Below are 19901 nucleotides of genomic sequence, written 5' to 3' on the forward strand. Positions count from 1 at the left end.
CATTTTGGGCTTTTTATTAGTGACTTTGTTGTATTTCCGGTCACAACATAAGAGGTAAATGAAAACTAGTAGGAGGAAAGCTCTGGCAAGTTTCGGGTAAAAAAGAATAATTTTAGTTTTATAAATACATAAAATATATGTTTAAATAAAAGCAATTACATAGTGTTTTAATTATACTATCCATATTCCTGAATCCTCACTTCAAAATATAAATTTAACAAAATTTGTAAATGTGATGTGGCCCACGTGAATCTTTCCTGTTGCACCAAATGGCCTATATTTTAATTGAGTTTGACACTCCTGATCTAGAGCAATCAAACTATATAGTCCATCCCTCCTTATGTAGGGCCCACTCCCTTCTGGTAAGGATAGTAGATTGTTTCCCTGAAGGAGAGCCCAGGTAGGTCAAACCCACTGAAGGATGACCAAGGTTAGGCTCCCATATTGAGTCTAGGGTCCGCCCTTCTCATCACATGTATACCCCTAGTGCCTCCCCTTCTTATTATGTTTACACCCCTCGTTCATCCCCTCCTTGTTACGCATATGCCTATAGTACAACCACTTCCTGTGACGTGTGTCTTTCGTGTAATCAGGGGGCTTGCACATCCCCAAATGATATATAAGCCTTGGTTAGTAATAATCGCTCTCGCTCTCCCTTGCCCTCTCAGCCCAAGCTGTTCATGGACCTGCCTGTTGAGATCATGGCCGTCCCGGAGTGAGTGTGCTACCATGAAATGTGTCTAACTCCTTCATTTTACTCTCTCTCCTATTATTTCTCTATGACTTTATTATAATCTATATCTGTGTATTAACTGTACAACTGTGCTTACCGAACCCGTGATAGTGTGAGGGGCTGGCTTCCCTCACAACCCTCCAGCATGAGGTGATGGCTCCAGGTCAGCAAGCCTCAGCTTCCGGGGATCTCCCATAGACCTTTGAGGAAGGAACACTTTGTAGCTGCTGCCTGCTAAATGCACAAATCAGTTGGATGGCATAAATTTGAAATGTTGGATAAAGAAATGGTTGATATGTGAGAAGTAGGCGTATCTGACTCCTCAATGCTATCATTTGCAAAGGCATTCCACTGTGTGGATCATTGCAAACTATGACTACTTTTGAGAAGAATGGGAATTCTAGAAACTTCCTTGTGCTCATGCAGAACTTGTATGTGGATCAAGAGGCAGTTGTGTGAACCCAACAAGGGAATACTTCATGGCTTAAATCAGGAAAGGCGTGGGTCAGGGTTGTATCCTTTTGCCATACTTATTCAATCTGTTTGCTGAGCGAATAATCAGAGAAGCTGGATTATATAAAGAAGAATGTGCTATTGTGATTGAAGGAAGGCTTGTTACAACCTTCAGTATTCATTTGACTCAATCGCATGTGCTAGAACTGAAGGAGACTTGAAGCACAAGCTGATGAAGAGCAAGGATTGTACTCTTCAGTATGGATTACAGCAGAATGTAGAGAAGACGAACATTCTCAGAACTGAATCAATAGGTAACAGCATGATAAACAAAAAAAAAGATCAAAGTTGTCTCAGATTTCATCATGCTTAGATCCATAATCAATGCTTGTTGAAGCAGCAGTTAAGAAATCCAAGGAATTGCCCTGATTAAATCTGATGCATAAGACCTCTTTGTTGAAAAGTGTTGAAAAGCAATGATGTTACTTTGAGGACTCAGGTGGGTCCAACCCAAGGCAGGCATTTTCAATGACCTCATATACATGTGAAAGTTGGACATGGAATAAGGAAGCTCGAAGAATAATCAATGCATTTGAAGGATGACATTGGGTGGGGAATATTGAAAATACCACGGATTGCACCCAAAGTTAAAACAAAACCAAACGAACTTGTCTTGGAGAAAAATACAGCCAGATACCCTGTAGATGGGCGACTTCGGCTCATGTATTTTGGAAATGTTCTCAAGATCAAGCAGTCTCCAGAGAAGGACATCCTTCCTGGGAAAGTGGCGGGGTGGGAAAAGAGGAAAGGCATGGATGAGTTGGACTGGCACCGTGGCTGCAACAATGGGCTCCACAAGGAACACTAGTGCACAGCGTGGGAGCTGGCTGTGTTCTGCTGCATGGGAGGTCAGTATGTTGTGATGGCACCCACAACAACGTCATGTCATCGTTTCTTCAGGTGTAGAGCACAAATGAACCCTTGGGTGGTACAGTTAATACAGTTGGCTCTTCACAAAAAATTTGGACCTGTGACTCCACCCAGGGGACTCTGAAGAAAAGACTGGCCACCAGGTGCACAGTCCTTCTCTGACTTACCGGAGTTGCAATCAACTATATGGCAACTGCTCTGGATTTTTTGTTTGAACAGGAATAATACCCAGCTATACAGTTAGAGTTCCCATTTCTCCCTTACGCATGCATATACTCTAGGAGCTTATTAAATTTCTGATCTAATTAATAAGACTTTTATTAGAAGCCAGAGAAACACACATTAGAAGCATAAGAAGAATATCTTGATGTGACTTATTTTGTTTGCTTCACTTCTAGTTCTTCAAAAGAGCACGCTACTGGCTGTCGCTGTCATTATTCACATGATCACGCTGGATGAGAAAATATACCTCTTAGAATTGACCTACATCACAAGTAATCTGTGCATGTCTGTTCAAGGTGAATTCCCATTTCACATTCCTCTAACTACAAACATATTTTCTCTTCCGCTGGTTTTTGTTTGTTTGCTTGTTTGTGCTATAGAACCTGGTAGGAGAATTGGGATTAGCAAACATTGTGGGATGGATGGATGGATGGATGGATGGATGGATGGATGGATGGATGGATGGATGGCAGGCTATCTTGTGAGAACTAACTCTGTCAGAAGATGTCTCAAAATTAAGGTAGTATCTATCCCAAGGGCATCTTTTCAGTAAGAAGCAAGATAGCAACAAAAAAATAGATTCAACAGATGATTTTTTAAGAGATGAACTCTTAAACATGCATTTAACTTAACACTTTTGTTTACCAATAATGAGATAAGGGGTACCTCCTAAATCATATTTTCTTCCCACATTTAAAATCATAATGCATTACATTTTTCTAGGCAGGCATTATTCCTCTTAAGAATTTGTATATATTTTAAAATCTACATACAAGTGTTTTTCTTTTCACTATGTACTAAAATTAGCTGTAAAGATGTACATTAATTATATGAAGTCAACAGAATGATTTGACTAGAGAAAACAAAATTAATTATTCACGTCATTATTATTCTCAAAATGTAGAGTAGTTATGAAAAATACATATAATTATGAACAATGCATTTATTTTTTTTAAATGGGGCCACAGTTAAGGTTAATTAATATTTTTAATAAAAAATGAAGTTTTTTTCCTTGGTAGTTACAAAATGCATTTTGTTAGTTTAAAATAATTTGTATGGAAATCATTTTACATTGCATACTGAGTTAGTTAATTGTGCCAGCCTGGCCGATAATCATATGTGGTGCTTGTTGAAAGGCGGAGGGATAAATGGGTGGTGAAGCCTCGCCTTTCTAGTTCTCGGGTCTCTTGTTTTGTGATGGTTGCATCGGGTGCAGCTGCCTTAGCAGTTCCCTGCTTCAGCTTGCAAGATGGATTTCCTACAAGACATCCCCAAGGAGAAGTCGCATGGATCTATCCCGATGCAGCCCTGGGTGCTGGAGCAGCCATGTGGAGACCCCTGCCAGTGCTGAGATGCTTACACGTTCACTGACTCAGCTTTCCTCCTACAGTCGGCATTATTGCCTCTGTTTTGTGAGGTGAAGGACTTTGTGGACTGGTGTTGGGTATGGGTTAATGTTGGACTTGTGGGCTTGGGCAGCATTGGGTTGGGATGTTTTCATGATGCACATTTTCTTTGCATAAAACTCTCTCTTATACGTGAGTTGCTGTGGATTTGTTTCTCCAAAGTACCCAGACTAATACACATACAATTGCATACAATTTTTTTTCAAATGGTGTTCATTTTCTATGAGTAACCCCAACATCTCTAGGAAGATTTTGTCATATCTTACACTGTCTGACAATTCCCTTCACCCACTTTTCTGATGTTCATCCCCCAGGGAAGAGGTTATATGTAGATCCTTATAACCGGTTACCCCTCTATGAATATGCTTTTATTTTCTGACTCAGTAAAAAGCGAAATGCTTTTCTTCCCTGCTACTTGCCCTGCAGGATGGCTGAACAAACCTCATCTCATCTATTGGAAAGGAATTCCATTTAATTCTGCTTGACCAAAAATCTGTTTCCATAGTTCTAAAACATGTAATCACCCCAAGGTACATTGTCATTGCAGCTTAAGTGGCTCCGCGCTATCACTGAGGAAAATACACGTTGATTGGGAAAACAGTCCAGAATGGCTTTTGAAAAATAAAATGACCCTTTCCTGCTACAGCATTTAGTAAGGCAGTGGATTAAAGCAGGCAGACCTGACCATGTCTGACAGGGTTTAAGGGAAGAAGCTTTATGCAACTAGGAAAAATGGGTCAAAGGCAGTGAACTCCAAATTAGCATGGTAAATCACTCTCTATTATTTGAACTTGGACTAAAGTCTCAAAAAGAAAGAGAAAAAAGCATTTTAGATTTTATATAGATGGGTAATGTCTTTGTAGTTGAAAGACAATATAAAAATCATTTTTAAGGTAAGAACAATTTACAAACATATTTCAGCTACTGAAAAATAAATAATATGCCTTCTTCTACTTTCTCCCAGACATATATACACATTGTTACTTAGAATAATATGCATATATAAGAGAGTATTTTAGAAACAATCCAACTTTCAAAACATTGTTGCCACAACTGTTTATCTGTAAAGTAATATGTTAATCCAAATTATTTAATTGTTGTTGGTCTGGTAAAAATCTAAAGATTTAAGATGCCTATTTTTTAATGAAACCAGTAATCTTTAATTTTAGCCAGTATCTCCTTAAATAAACCAAGTAATCGCTCATTGATTAAATCATTTTTTATGTATAAACCATTGCTGTCTTTAAACCTGTAATAGCTTATAATAAAAGGACCTTGTTCATCGGCAAGTAATGATCAGTTATTTTTTCTTTTTCATTAATATTACTATAAAATGCATTTATTTTTACTTAAACATGTCTAGGTGTTTATCTTTCAAATGAAACCGTTATTTTACTCGCTTTTTAAAAACATACATTTCCTCATTATTTAGTAGTTCCCAGTTGATTAACTACATAAAGGCAAACCTGACCATTCTTTCTCTCGTTAGGTAGAAACTGAAGCCCCTGTAACTCCACTAGTGGCGTACCAAAAGTACTAAGAAAAATACCTGACCACTTCAAATTTTAAACTTTTCCAACTCTGACCATTCTAGAATGTTTCTCTTACAAATAACTTTATGTAAAGAAAGCCGTCTTTCAATTCCTTTGTTCCTTTTTACCTCTTTCAGATTAACCTTTAGAATTAGCTTTACTAAACCACAATCAAGGACAACAATAACAAAGCAGTAATGAAGTTTTAGGAAAGATCTTTTAACTGTAGTTGAATGGCACCAGAGGTCATTCAAATATCTGCGCAAAACTAGAAGGGTCTATGCGAGGTGATAAATGATACATTATCTACCATCTTACAAGCTCAAACACGATAAAATCAATGAAATGATGACCCTCTATGCCAATAATTCCTATTTGAATTTAGGTTCAATGAGTGTAAGATTTTTGCTGTTGTTGCTACTAGTGTATCTTCAAGCCCTAGAACAGGTTTGGCAAATGTAGAGGGTAATCAAAAATATTTATTAATGGACATCCTATGAGGTAACTTGTTTTAATATTTAGCCAAATACAAAGATTTTTAAAAATGGAGAGGCAAAGGAGAATAGGTATAGGTAGGTACATATATGCAACAGTGTATTGAAAATTTATAGAATTTATATTCTCGTACTTATACCCCTTCTATGAACATTTTCTCTTCCTTATACCGCTCATAAATAAGGTAAAAATCAGAAATCTATTTTCTTTTCTTAATTGGGAAGTGTATACTGATTAATAGATAGTGTGCTATTACAAGCACAATTTGCTTCCATTATACTTCCCCCAAATCTGACCTTTTCAAACACTTGAAATAAAAACAATTTAAAAAAAAATAAAAACAATTTTATGAATGAGTGTTTTCTAGCTATCAATACTAAATGCTTGATCAAAGATTCGGTAAAAAAGCCTGGATCACAAGGGGGAAATGCAAAACAGAATTTTAAATTTTCATGCACTTTAGACTCTCTAGATCCAAGAAGGCTGAATGAATCCTTAAAACTATTGTCCTGAGATAATCTTTAGGACGGAAACCAAAAAAATGTTCCTTAAAGTCTTTTTTAAGCCAAACAGTAGTTTAATTAGTAATGAATGCCTGCCTTGTGCCTGGTGCCCATTTGAGAACTATTACATATAGGAGAGACCATTGAAAATAGCAACTCAGTAGATTAGAGAGTTAATTTGGGGGCAATGAGTTTATATTAATGAAGGACCAGATGGATGAGATAAAAGGATGAAAATGATTGCAGAACTTTAAAATGCAATCCATGCCACTAACTTGTACGTGAGAAAGTGTTGGATGCTGGGACAGCAACCACAACAAAATAAAATGTTCAAATATTAAAGAAGTACATTAAATAAAGAAATAAATACATAAATAAGTGTTTTCATTTTTGCCTCCGTAGAATGCAGTCTTCTGCGACATTAGACCTTCTGGTCGGGGAAAGGAACTGAACTACCATCCCCAGATGGAAGCAAACCATGAGGGAAAAAGAGAAAGGGGCAGTCGGCCTAGACTGCATATAGGCACATCACGCCCAGAGGATGAGGTCCTGGCATGGAGCTGCTGGGGCACAGAGATGACTGTGGGACAGCCAGAAACTCAAGACATGTTGTCCCCTAACTGGAGCATACTGAGATAGGGGACAATAATGGGGACATATGGCGGGGAGACTGTGGGAATAGAGCATAACAGATCAGCAATTGGAGTAAAGCTGAGTCACAGAGCCCCTGAGGTACCCCAAGAGTGGACTTTGGGCTAGGAGGGGAAGCCTCTGGATCTCCCTTAGAACCAGGAGAGAGGGTCTCCTGGGGACCAGAAAACAGACCCGGACCTCTGTAGGGAGATTAACATAGGTGTCCACTTAGGTAATACATTAATCCATAACAATAGTGGTATTGGTCTATGTATATATATTGATAAGGCAATACACTGAAGCTGCAGACTGGACTTGGGCCTCGGCTCATACCTTCGCTCAATACAAGAACACTTTGTTCTAACAAATTGGTATTCTGTAATGCCCCCCACCCCACCCCCCTACACAATCAGTGAAGACAAAGTGGGTGCGTAAGCAGATGTGGTGAAGACAGAGGATGGTGCCCGGCTATTGAAAGATACAGTGTCTGGGGTCTTAAAGGCTTGAAGTTAAACAAGCGGCCATCCAACAGTGAAGCACCAAGCCCACATGGAAGAAGCACACCAGCCGGTTTAATTATGAGGTGTCATCGAGACTGGGCGATGGGCATCAGATGACTCAAAACAAACAGTAAACAAACAAACAAAAATGGAGGAGGGGTTTGGAGCAGAGACCCAAAGCCCATCTATGGACAATGGAACATCCCCCCACAGAGGGGTCACAGGGACGGGTTGAGTCAATCAGGGTGCAGTAGCACACTAATGGATCACTTGAGGCCTCCTCACCCCCAGCTATCATGACCCCAGTGCCGCCTCCCAATCTAGACTAGACGGGAGCATGTACACAGGTATAGGGAAGAGATAAAGCTCACAACACGTGGAACCCAGGAACAGGAACGGGGATAGAGGTACCAAAAGGGGAGGGGGAAAGGGGGAGGATTGGGAGGAAGGGGGGCACTGATCGCAAGGAGTGGCACATAACCACACACACCCAGCCAGGGGGGAGAACAACAGAAACCAGAGGGGAAGGGAGACAGCGGTTGGGGTGAGATTTGAAAATAATTAACAATCTACAATCTATCAAGGGGTCACAAGGTGTGGGGGGCGAGGAGGAGAGAGGGGAAAAAAAGAGGAGCTGATCCCAAGGGCTCAATGGAAAGTAAATGTCTAGAAAAGAATGATGGAATATATGTACAAATATGTCAGATACAATTGATGTATGGATTGTAACAAGTGCTATAAGAGCCCCAATAAAATATTTATAAATTTTTTTAAAGACAAGAATACCGTTTTCTGAAAAAACAAAACAAAACAAAAAAAACGAATGTCATGTATTTTGCAAAGGTCTATGTAACGCCTAAACGAACATTCATCAAATATTAAAAACAAAGCAGTTTTGGATCAATAAAAAGGAACAATTCTGAAAGACATTGTGTCAAAGTCTGCTTAAAACCATGAATGTCACTAGAGTAGCCAAACTGTTAACAGCAATCTATAGACTCCATCGTCATAGCCATGCACTTTTCTTCCTGCCTCCTTCATCGATTTAACTTCAGTCCCTACAGTTACGCCCCAAACACGGTGTTACACATAAGAGAATCATTATACTTCTAAATTATAGAAAGATATGTAGCAACAATTCTATTTTTAAAACATCTAGACATCAAATTAAATAATTAGAAAATTAAGTACATTCTAGGTGAAAGAAATTAGCCATAGATCATACACAGCTGGCCCCAAGACAGATTTGAAACAGCACATTTACAGACTAGCAGTCTTTTCCTCCATATGAAAGAAATAAGGTAGCCCAATCATGCACCATAAGAATCATCTGCCATTCAATTCAAAAATTTGAACCTCTAAAATATAAAACTATAAAAGAACTCTTGTAACAGGGTTTTCTTCTCAGATGATGAAATTGCCCTTCCTACAGTGCTAAATGCACAGGAACAAAAACTTGTAAATACTTCATTCACTTCTTCCTTCATTTGACTTAAAATCCAAACACCTCTGCGACCAGCAATTGCCTCAAGGTTATGAATCAAAACTCTCACCTAGCAACTAACAAACCAAAGCAAACTAGTTTGTAAAACCCCACCAATCTCAGTCTAACCACACACACACATTTCATCATCAAATCAAACCAAGAGCACTCTATGAAGCAAGTCTAAAAGGAAGAGGCAGTGCCCGCGATAAGGAACAACGTTGTTGTTTAAAAATGGCGCGTATAGCAGAGAAAGCCCATTTTGATGGGCTTCCTCTCGAAGGAGGGAAGGGCAATCCATGTACTCACCTGGCTAACGGGTTCTTTCGTGGGTGGCTTTCCTCGTCTGGCTGTGCCCGTGGCTAGGGTCGTAGTGGTTTCCATAATGGACGTGGACATCTCTGACTGCATGGCAGTGGCTGTCGACTCGGTTGTCATAGAGGAAGGCACTTCACCAACCAGTCTCACATTTCCCACTATGGCGATGTTGGCATCATTTTCGGCTGCCATATTCAGAACTTTCAAGCCATTGTAGTAAAGACCAGAGAGCTGGCCCTGGAAGGGCTGGCCCTGCTCTTTCCCGCCAATTATTATGGTTGCTTGGCTATTGAAGATTGTGAGCTGACGCCCTGTAAAAATAATATTACATACATGCAAAAGTGTTGATTGTGAACTCTACATTCTACAAAGGATGATAAAACAGATCTTTCATGGAGTGGATAATGAGAGCAATAAACTATAAGAGAGGCAGTTGACTCATAATTCATTGCTTATAAATGAAGTGTCCATGGAATGCATACTTATTGGCAATACATATAAATTCTCAACTTATTGTAAATGTAGTGCGTTTGCTAAAAAACCAATCAAAGATATTTCTTACAAATCAATTTTTAGTGGATCCCCTTTCCTTCAAGATGTTATGCTGTTGGTTGCTAAATTTAAAAAATAAATAAACAAGTGAGATAATCTACTATTTCAAGTACTTGTCATTCTGAGATTAACACTAGCAGATACTAATCTAGAGTAGCAGAAATCTAATTTAAATTTATGGTAAAAAATTTCATAATTCAGATAATAGTCACAGGTACGTATATCTAGGCTTTAAAATGCTGAGTTTTAAGGCAATTGTCCATTGTTATATGAATGGTTTTATTTTATTTTATTATTTTTTTCCGGCAACAATAACACTGAAAGGAAATGCATGGTGTACACTGAGCCTGCCAGAGACAAAAATTCAAAAATATTTTTCTGATTGGCTTTCAGCAAGTCTATCAAAATAAAACAAGATGAAAAAAAAATTGCTTCAGATGTGAAAAGCGGCTTCGGGAATGATACACAAACCGATGGAGAATCTATGGCATATTTCCATCAGACAGCAATCCTCAGCAACAGCACCATTATCATCAAATTGACATCCAATCTTAGCATGCACACAACTTTAAGTTCAGTTTTCATGAGAGCTTGTTCCCAAATGCTCTTTGAAGGTTGCAAACGTTAAAGGGACTTCGTTTTGACTGGCAATTCATCTTGCCCGCTATTTAAGATGCCTAGAGTTTAAGCAAAGAGTTGTTTGTTTGTTTGGTTGGTTGTTGTTTTGGTTTGTTTGTTTTGTTTTTCAGGACCATAATAAAGATATCAGAACTACATATATTTTAGTTAATAATTTAGAGGCTGGGCCATGTAACATAATCTATGAATGATTTATCATTTTGGGTTAATGCTTGCTGCGAGTGCCTTCAAAGATTGAGTTAGTGGATTATATTTAACAGTCCCTTTAACCTTAAGTTAACAGGGCAAGATTATTAAACAGCTGATACGTCTAAAAAAGGTATAGAAATTATTATACAAGGTATGCAAATATTACTATCTACATTTTACTGTTTTAAATTTGTTTTTAATTTAGTTTTACGGAAAATTTATTTTTTATGTTTATTAGTGTTACAATGAAGAACTACTTGGTTATGTTCAAATTATTTTTTTATTTGAAGTTTTAATCAATGTTTTTACCTTTGTCGAGTAGCCATTCATCAACTACTCGACCAAGTCGATATGGAATTCGCTGTCTAGCAATCGCCAGGCGCTCGTTATCATTGTTTCCTTTAAAGTTTAAAGAGACATTTCATTGGTTAAAATCTGTAAGGTCAAAGGTTAGACGTTAATACTTAAAGCTCGAGCTATACAGTTGCCACATGATTTTTTGAAATTTGGAATTTTAAAAAGCTCTACCTAGAACATTTCATGTTTCAGACTTTTCATTCATTCATTTATTTTATTTTAGCAAACAAAATTATTCCTATGTTAATTGAAAATTAGAAATCTGCATTTGAGCTAGGTTATTGAACTTATGTTATAGACAGACCCGAACAACCAATTTAAACAGCATATCATAGCTTTACAAAAAATGACCATTGACCTCAGGGTTTTGCCTTTTTGATGTTTCTTATTAACTAGTTAAACATGTTCAGGTGAAACAGGTTTAAGTTTTCAAAAGACATTCAACCAGATTAGTAATTTATGAACACCAAACTTAATATACCATCTTTGGCACACTGAAGCATCTAAAAGAGGCCTAGCATACTTTATTTCCTATTCAGAAAACAGAAATTCATATCTCATCTAAGGAAACCACAAAGTCCAAATTGTTCTTGTGTATTCTGCACAAATTGGTTTCTCAGTCATGTGTCCCTCACAAGAGAATGCCTCTTGCATTATCCAAATCTGTTGTAGGAAAAGGCTTTGACAAAAGTGACTTCATTTAAATGTTCTTCAGTTTCATTTAAAACATAACATGTTGAAACATATACCACTTGAAAGGAATCTTATGTTTGTTTTTATATACTCAACTCAAATATCTGCTTTTTATTAACCAATTCTATAAAATACATGACAATTTAAGGGAGAGATGGAAGCCACAAACCGATCGCATTCATAAACTAAATGAGAGCCTGACCATTTTGAACAAAATATATCTGAAACAACGTTTAAATTGACCTTGAATAATGCTTGCATATAGATGAATGTTTTCTTGATCTATGAAGTACTTAAAAAGAAGGTAGGCTGCCATCTAAGTGATCAATAGTGTGAGTTGCAAGAAAAGTTTTCTTAATGAATGGGAAATTTCAAGCTAAGGCATTTGAGTAATAGCTCAGATGAAGATTCAGATGTGAAAAAAATAATGAGTGGGAGAAATGATCACATGAAAAAAGAGGAGTTTTCACTAGTGAAAATAATGGGAATTTTTTCTCAAGCTAAGAGTAATTTAATTCCTATCTGATGCTAACATTTTTACTCATTATACTTACCACAATAAACTCACCAGGCCATTGGTCACAGAGCTTTAGAAAAATAAAAAAGGACTATTTTTTTGGATTCTATCAATTTTTTATTTAAGCATGTACACACTGAAAATATTTCAGAACAGAGAATAGACAATGTGGAGCCAACTGTAAAGTTTAATAAAAAAAATCTTCGTATTCCTATTTCTGTATGTAATGGTATTTTCATGACAATAAATCATTGCAAAAAATCGAATTGTCTAATAGCCAAACATTGTTTAATTCCAACTTGAGAGGACTTCAAAAACTTTATGCAAAAATTTCATTATCTTTTAATTCATTTTTTCCATGAACTTTTGAGTTTTCCCTCTTACAGTGCATTTGTACTGCAGCATGTTATATAATCATGAAAAATGTTTGAAAGTAACAAATATTAATTTTCAAAAGTTTACATAGCTTTTAAAACACACCTTCTGAAAACGTGCACAATGAGTGTTCTCGCATGCATGCATATATGTATATTTGGATAAATGTACTGCAATTTAATATTGGTTATCTTAATACACTGTGTTTACTGATAACCTAGATATTTTAGGCTTCAATGTGATTTATGAAATAAGCATGTGTTGTTTTTAAGATTTGAAAATCAAAATAAAATATTATTTAAAAACCCATGCCTTTTGCTCTAAGGCCTTATTTCCTGCTCACTGTTCACACAAATCCACCATGCTCTGATTCTCTTAGTAACTTGAGAAGTAGGTGACTCCTCAGAGAGTTTTTCATGTGGAATTGACTCATCAGCTGAACTGACTCACGTCCATAGTCACTACTCTAGCATAGCTCCAAGCCCGGTCTTGCTTAATTACTGAGTTTTTGGTTTTGCTTTGTTTTGTGTTGTTTTTACAGATATCCCTCTCTGCAAGCAACCCCACCTGCCACTTATGTGATTATCACCTGTGTCACTGTCTTTTGGGTAAACTTTCTGACCCTTAATGAGGCTCACAAAGACTTCCGCAACTTGACCCCTTCCTGTCTCTCCTGACTGAGCTCATGGCTTCGCCGTCTTCAAGTTTCACAAGGCTTTCAGTTCCTCTCATGCTCCTCTTTCTCCTCTTTGGGTTTTGTGTTTGCAGTTTCCTTTATTTAAAATAGTCTCCTTCTGGCCCCATACTACGTCCACCTTCCTATTGCTGCTTTTCGTTACTCGCTGTTGAGTTGCGTCTAATTCCTGGCAACCACAGGTTTTCAAGGCTGAAGACAGGTCTTACTTGGGACCTGGGTGGACTCAAAACAGCAACCTTTCACCTACTAGTCCAGCACCCAACCATTTGTGCCACTCATGAACTGTGGCCATCTTGCTTTAGCCGACGATTGCCAAGAATATCACTTCCCCAGGCAGACTTCCCTGACATCCCTAACCAAAATCCCCAAGCTCCAAGGCAACTACCGTTGAGTTGCTTCCATCTCATAGAGACTATCTAGGGCTTCTGAGGCTATAAATCTTTACTCTAGCAGAAAGTCTCATCTTTCTCTTGAGGAGCAGCTGGTGGGTTTGAACTATGGACCTCACAGTTAATTGTCCAAATCTTACGAAACAACACAACCAGACCTCAGGACACCAGGTTATCGGCTTCCCTAGCTACTGATGGTCACAAAATGAGTTTTGAAGTTCTGACTGCATATTCTACATATATATCTGTCCTTTACGTGCTGATGTTTCAGGCGGTGAAGTACCAAGCATTATTTATAATGTCATATTCCCTTTCCTTGCACAGTACCCACCAAAGGACCTCCCAATTACTTTCTACAAAATGAAAGAGTGAAAGATCTCTTAATTTTAGGTGGGAGCTAGTTAACAACCTTTAAAAGAGCAAATCTTTGTGCACAGAGAAGGTGCCGCACAAAGCTAAGATTCCCCTTGGTACTCTCCAAAAGAACAAAGAAGCTATCGCATTTAGCAACTATAATTGTATTTATCTGATGGGCCGTCACTGGTTTGAATATTTGTATGTCAATCATTCCATTATTTGTTTAGTAATAACCACCTGATGTAACAAAACCGGTAATTAGAGTGAGAAACTTATCGATGGAAAATAGCACCTATCACAAGCACTGGAATGGCATTCTCAGCAAACATTTGACACTATATTTTAGTTTTACCATAACAGGTGCACAACTCAGGCTCATTCATCTTTTACTTAGCACATGATGGCCATATGTAATAGTACAATAGCACCTTGCATTGACAGAAATTGGGCTATATTGTGCTCAAAATAAAAATTATTTTTTAGATTCTTTTCTTTCTAAATCAGCAATCACACAGTCTGCCTTGACCTGCGAGGCTCTCAAATGTGTAACTCTTGGTATTAATGTGCTGAATGATCTCTCACAGCTGGTGATGAAAATGGTGAGTGCGTTCATCGAGACTACTCGGTGGCACATCCCTGCCAGCAGCATCCTGGACACCTGCCACACCTGCCATGCTTTATTTCTGCCTCTGATTATCGTTATGATTGGGAGAAAGCAGGTGGAGGAAATAGCCTAAATACAACAAAAATTGTCAAGATGTATATATTCTTTTTGAATGACTGAATGACAGCACACAGAAAACACCAAGCACGCACATACATGGTTACGCATACAAAAAAAGATATAATTTTCCCTTTAGATATACCTCTCTCCATCAGAGAAAAATTGATATGTCTGACGCAACAAGATTTCAGTCAACAGCGGCTCTAGAAGGTCTTTAATGGGTCAGGTAAACTGAGGACACAGACACTGCATTTTCAATGAATAACAAAGAAACCTCCATGGCAGCAAAACTAACCAAGAACCTGGAAAATGCAGTAGGTATAAGAAATAGGTGTGCAAACAGGGGATAATTGATAAGGCAGGCAAATGTCTTATAATGTCAATGCCTTCTAGTTCAGAGAGTTGTTTTTGTTTTTAACAGATTTTATTTTGAAATCAATGAGTAGGCATTTTAATTTTTCTACGAGAAGGCTTTGTGGCAGAGTGCTAACCCTTTGGGTTGGGATCGGCAAGGTTCCTGGTACAAGACCACCATCCCCTCCGCAGAAGACAGAAGGGCCTTCGACTACAGTGAACACGTAGACAGTTACAGTCGGGACACTCCAAGGAGCAGTTCTACCCTCCCAAGAGGGTCCCTCTGTGTTGCCATCAACTTGATGGCAGAGAACTTCTTTTCGGGGGGTTCCTTGTAGGAGTAATGGAAGAGTAATCAGAGTTCACTTCAATTCAATATATATGCCGGCCTATTCTCCAAATCATTTCTTCTTCTACTAGAACAAAAACGAAGACCTTTCTTTTTTTTAATCATTTTATTAGGGGGTCATACAACTCTTATCACAATCCATACATACATCAATTGTGCAAAGCACATTTGTACATTCATTTCCTTCATCATTCTCAAAACATTTGCTCTCCAGCTAAGACCCTGGCATCAGTTCCTCATTTTTCCCCTCCCTCCCCTCTCTCTCCTCCCTCATGAACCCTTGATAATTTACAAATTATTATTTTGTCATATCTTGCCCTGTCTGACATCTCCCTTCACCCACTTTTCTGTTGTTCATCCCCCAGGAAGGAGGTCACATGTAGATCCTTGTAATCGGTTCCCCCTTTCCAACCCACTGGTCCTGAAGGGATCACCCACCCTGGATTCCCTTTCTTATATCAACATTAATATAAACCTATTCTTATCTCAGTGACGAGAAATATAAAAAGAGCACGGGTTGTTTTAGTAGATGATTTCTAATTTTCTTCTAATCTTGAGTATCAAACAGTTCAGAGGGTTTGGGTTTACCAGTCATATGCCTACATTTTACTTCCAACTTCTGGCTTTCATAAAAAAGAGATACATGACAAAAGATAACAGATGTCAATTATTTTAAGAATTTGCCCAAAATGTATTGTTTCTTCATGGAATAGCAGTGATATATTACTTGCCAACACAAAAGGTTTACATGGTATTATTGATTATATTTAATTCAGACCATACTTTATTAATAGACATCTAAACCTCAAACATGCAATATCAATATCAAGGACATACAACAATCCATGTGCTTGTAAAAACTCCAAGACAAATATAACTTCTGATGCCCTTTACTTTTTTCTGTGGAAAACAAACAAACAAACAAACAAACCTGACATTCCAGTATAACAGAACGTCTGCAGACAGTCAAACCAAACAGGTTGGTTTGGTATGACTGTGTTACCTAAGATGAGATTTAAACCAAGTTGAAAGTATGTGAAAATTCAAATCAAACCCAAATTCAATCTTTGGACAGAAGATATTTTCCTCACATGTTTTCTAAATAAGAGAAAAAGATAAAGTAAGGACCCATTTGTGAATGTCTTATTTATTTTGGAATTACTGAATAAGGCCACGAATACTTTCAACTTTCTCAAGAGCATGAAACTCAACTATAACAATATGTTGAGGTCTTAGGCTAGATTTATGAAAACAGAGCGTTTCACTGAAAAGCTAATAGAATCTAGCCTCACACTTTTTTTTCTGCTGATAAAAGAGGAATAAGATAATAGTTTTCATTTCTGTTTTCTTTTCCAGCTACTTAAATTTATGTGCATTTAATCTGTTTAATCTGTTTGTGTGCCCACTTAAAAAGGTCACCAAACAGGTATCTTTCTCTGGTGAATTAATTTTTCACACAATGAAACTACATAACCATTGAGTTATTTTTTCTTTTAATTTTTGACATATTAAGTACTCCTAATACTTCAGGAAGAAGAGCTCACAGATGCATGCTCTGAAGGGGTTGACCATCTCCATGTAAGGCACTGTATGGTATAAGCCACTCTACCTAGTCCAGGGTTGAAAACAAAAAATTAAAAGCAGATCACTCCATAATTAGAATGTAACATCTGGTATTTTTTATTGAATCCCATCAAGTTTTATTCTCCTAGTCATCAACAATATTTGATCACACTAAGGTACACTAATCAAATCAGAATATATTGGAAGGTAACGGGTATATAGTATAGGTAGCCAGCACAGCCCCACTGGTTACAGATGAGATCCACTTCCAATTCAGTCTTTAAAGTCTTTAATTGGAGTTTGTAGGTGAGTTGGAGCAGGTGCATCTGGTTCTGCTTTAGCTTTACTTTAGAGCCGTGGTTCTCAACTTGTGGGTCGTGACCCTTTTGGGGGGTCAAATGACCCTTTCACAGGGGTCGCCTGATTCATAACAGTAGCAAAATGACAGTTATGAAGTAGCAATGAAAATAATTTTATGGGTGGGGGAGGTCACCACAATATAAGGAACTGTATTAAAGGGTCACTGCATTAAGAAGGTTGGGAACCACTGCTTTAGATCAAAAAATGGCTTGAAGCCTTTTACATGATTAAAAAAAAATTCACGCAGCAAGTGATTTTGATGAATAAATTATTAGTTGAGCAGGGGTGGTTCAATCCTTTCAAAACGAGTTCAAAATTACATAACATTAACTGGTAAGTAGAATTTGTCCTTAGCTGAGATGTGTTTAACTTGGGTTCTGTCTGGATATTAACTGAGTATGAACCCACGGGCTTAAAGGAAACAAGGATATTTTAAGAACCAAGGTAAACAACAAGAAGCTATAAACTCAAATCCTTGACATTGAGTAAAACTTCATGAGTGGACTCAGACAGCAAATGGAAGCAAAATATTAGTCATACTTCTGTAACTATTGGTCCGTAGACAGAATGTCTAAATCTCTATCTATCATCTATCTATCTATCTATCTATCTATCTATCTATCTATCTATCTATCTATCTATCTATCATCTATTTTGAACTCCTGAAGTGTACTTTCTTCTTGGAAATAAAAGTGCCACTTTTTGATATGACACACCAATATTCTTGGAAGAAGAATAGAAGGGAATGCAATACTATGTATTCAACCTATGTCCAGATGATATAAAAGTAAAAATAAATCTACTTGCTTCTTCCAAAGTTTTCTTATTTCTTTTTAACTTAGGGTAAAGAAGCAGAAAGAGGTTTGGAAAAGCTATCACTATGTTCAGAAAATAATAGGAATCTTCTTCATATATAATGGGAATCTTCTTGATATATATTTATTTAAAATAAGATGTGGCTTATTTTAAATAAGACTTGGATATGTACAGACCGTAAAGTAGACAGCTTAATTCAGCATTGTAATATTACTCTAGGTTTTAAAATCGTCATCACCATCACCACATAATTTACCATTAAATATTATGTGTGTGATTGTCATACAAACAATACAAATAAAGTAATACATAATAGGTAATGTTCTAAATAAGTGGATTTTAAATATCAGTGACACTTTCCAAGGACTAAGCTTTTGAAAAATATATAGATGGTACACTTAAAATGACTGTCGTATATACTCTATTATTCTTATATCCTTAAGATATGTACAGAATATATTTTAATGATTTATTTTTAAATCAAAGGACATAATATTTTGTCTTGTAGATAGATAGTTCTTATCTCCTTCAATTTCATCTTGAACTACTTTTACAGAGAGAGATATATATTTGCCACTATCGGGATCAGCATGCATCCACGTGACTCATAGTGACTGTAAACTATATGGGACAGTTTTTCCAAGACTGTATCTACAGGAGTGGAAAGCCAGTCTTTCTTCTGCACAGCAGCTGGTGGTTTTGAACTGCCCACTTTGAGGATCACAACTCAGTGTGTAATCACTCCACCACCAGGAGTGCAACTTGGATGCTATTCCAGTCTTCCTTAATGGCTTGTGTATTTATGACTCAGTAACCCTGCAATCTTTCCATTAGAAGAGCCAATTGAAGGAGAAATCTCTTACATAAAATGTATTATGCTTACATTCAAGCCAATGATTTTTAGCCTAACATGGGCTCCACTATGGTACCTCGGCATTAGGAGAGACATTAGTACCACTTACATGTGTTTGTTGGTTGTTGCACCGGCAGCTAGTTCAGTTGATCAGAAGGAAATCTGTGTCTCACGTGAAGGGCACAGTCTTAGAATAATTACCAAGAATATAATTTTCTAGAGATTTTAGTGTGGTTTCTCAACAATAAATTAAAATGTGCACCTTGCAATAGCATTTGCTTTCAAAGTCCATCAATCAACGTGAACTGCTTGGAAGGAGCCCTGCTTTCATCTAACAATTCACTGCCTTCGAGCCAGTGCTGACTCCGTCTCGGAAACTGTACCAGGTGGCGAGGGGAGAAAGCCCAGTCTCTGTCCTGCAGCGCAGTTAGTGATTTCGAGGACTGCAGTCCAACATGCTTTCCTCTGACTGCCGTCAAAATGATATAAATCTAACCTTCTACAAAACTGGCAAGTAGAAGTCACAGATCTTCTGATCTTCACACCGCGAGGATAGGGCCTTCCAAAACAAATACACAGACAAACAAAACTCACGGCCATCGAGTACACTGTGACTCATGGCAACCCCATAGGTGTGTGGGCTTCGGAGAAGGTAACTCTTTATGGGAATAGAAAGCCACGGTGGTGGAGGAAGTCAGGCATGCGGCTGTTACCTACTAGGTTAGCAGTTCAAAAGCACCTACCAATCCATGGGCTAAAGTCGAGGCTTTTTACTCCAGTAAAGAGTTAACGGTACAGATGGGAATTGGAAATGCAGGGAATCTAGGACAGATGAACCACTCAGGACCAGGGGTGACAGTGGCGATCCCAGGAGGGAAGGGGGGTGTAGGAAGGGGGAATTGATCACAG

General features: G+C 37.7%; 1 protein-coding gene across 27 annotated transcripts in view; it reads right to left on the reverse strand.

Moving 5' to 3' along the window:
- The window catches only part of NRXN1 (neurexin 1), a 1284195-nt gene that overhangs the window by 149333 nt on the left and 1114961 nt on the right, over window positions 1-19901 (reverse strand). For 18 of the 27 annotated variants that reach the window (XM_045285734.1, XM_045285746.1, XM_045285740.1 and 15 more), the window contains 2 exons: window positions 10898-10987; window positions 9200-9519 (listed from right to left, as the gene is read on the reverse strand). In XM_045285734.1, the coding sequence (XP_045141669.1) occupies window positions 9200-9519; window positions 10898-10987 (410 nt within the window). The remainder of the gene's footprint in view (window positions 1-9199; window positions 9520-10897; window positions 10988-19901) is intronic. The other 9 variants (XM_030884348.2, XM_030884347.2, XM_045285747.1 and 6 more) reach the window with 1 other exon arrangement.

The sequence above is a fragment of the Echinops telfairi genome, unplaced genomic scaffold, assembly GCF_000313985.2.
Source record: "Echinops telfairi isolate 266 unplaced genomic scaffold, ASM31398v2 ScPeMD7_7475;HRSCAF=8513, whole genome shotgun sequence".
NCBI lineage: Eukaryota > Metazoa > Chordata > Mammalia > Afrosoricida > Tenrecidae > Echinops > Echinops telfairi.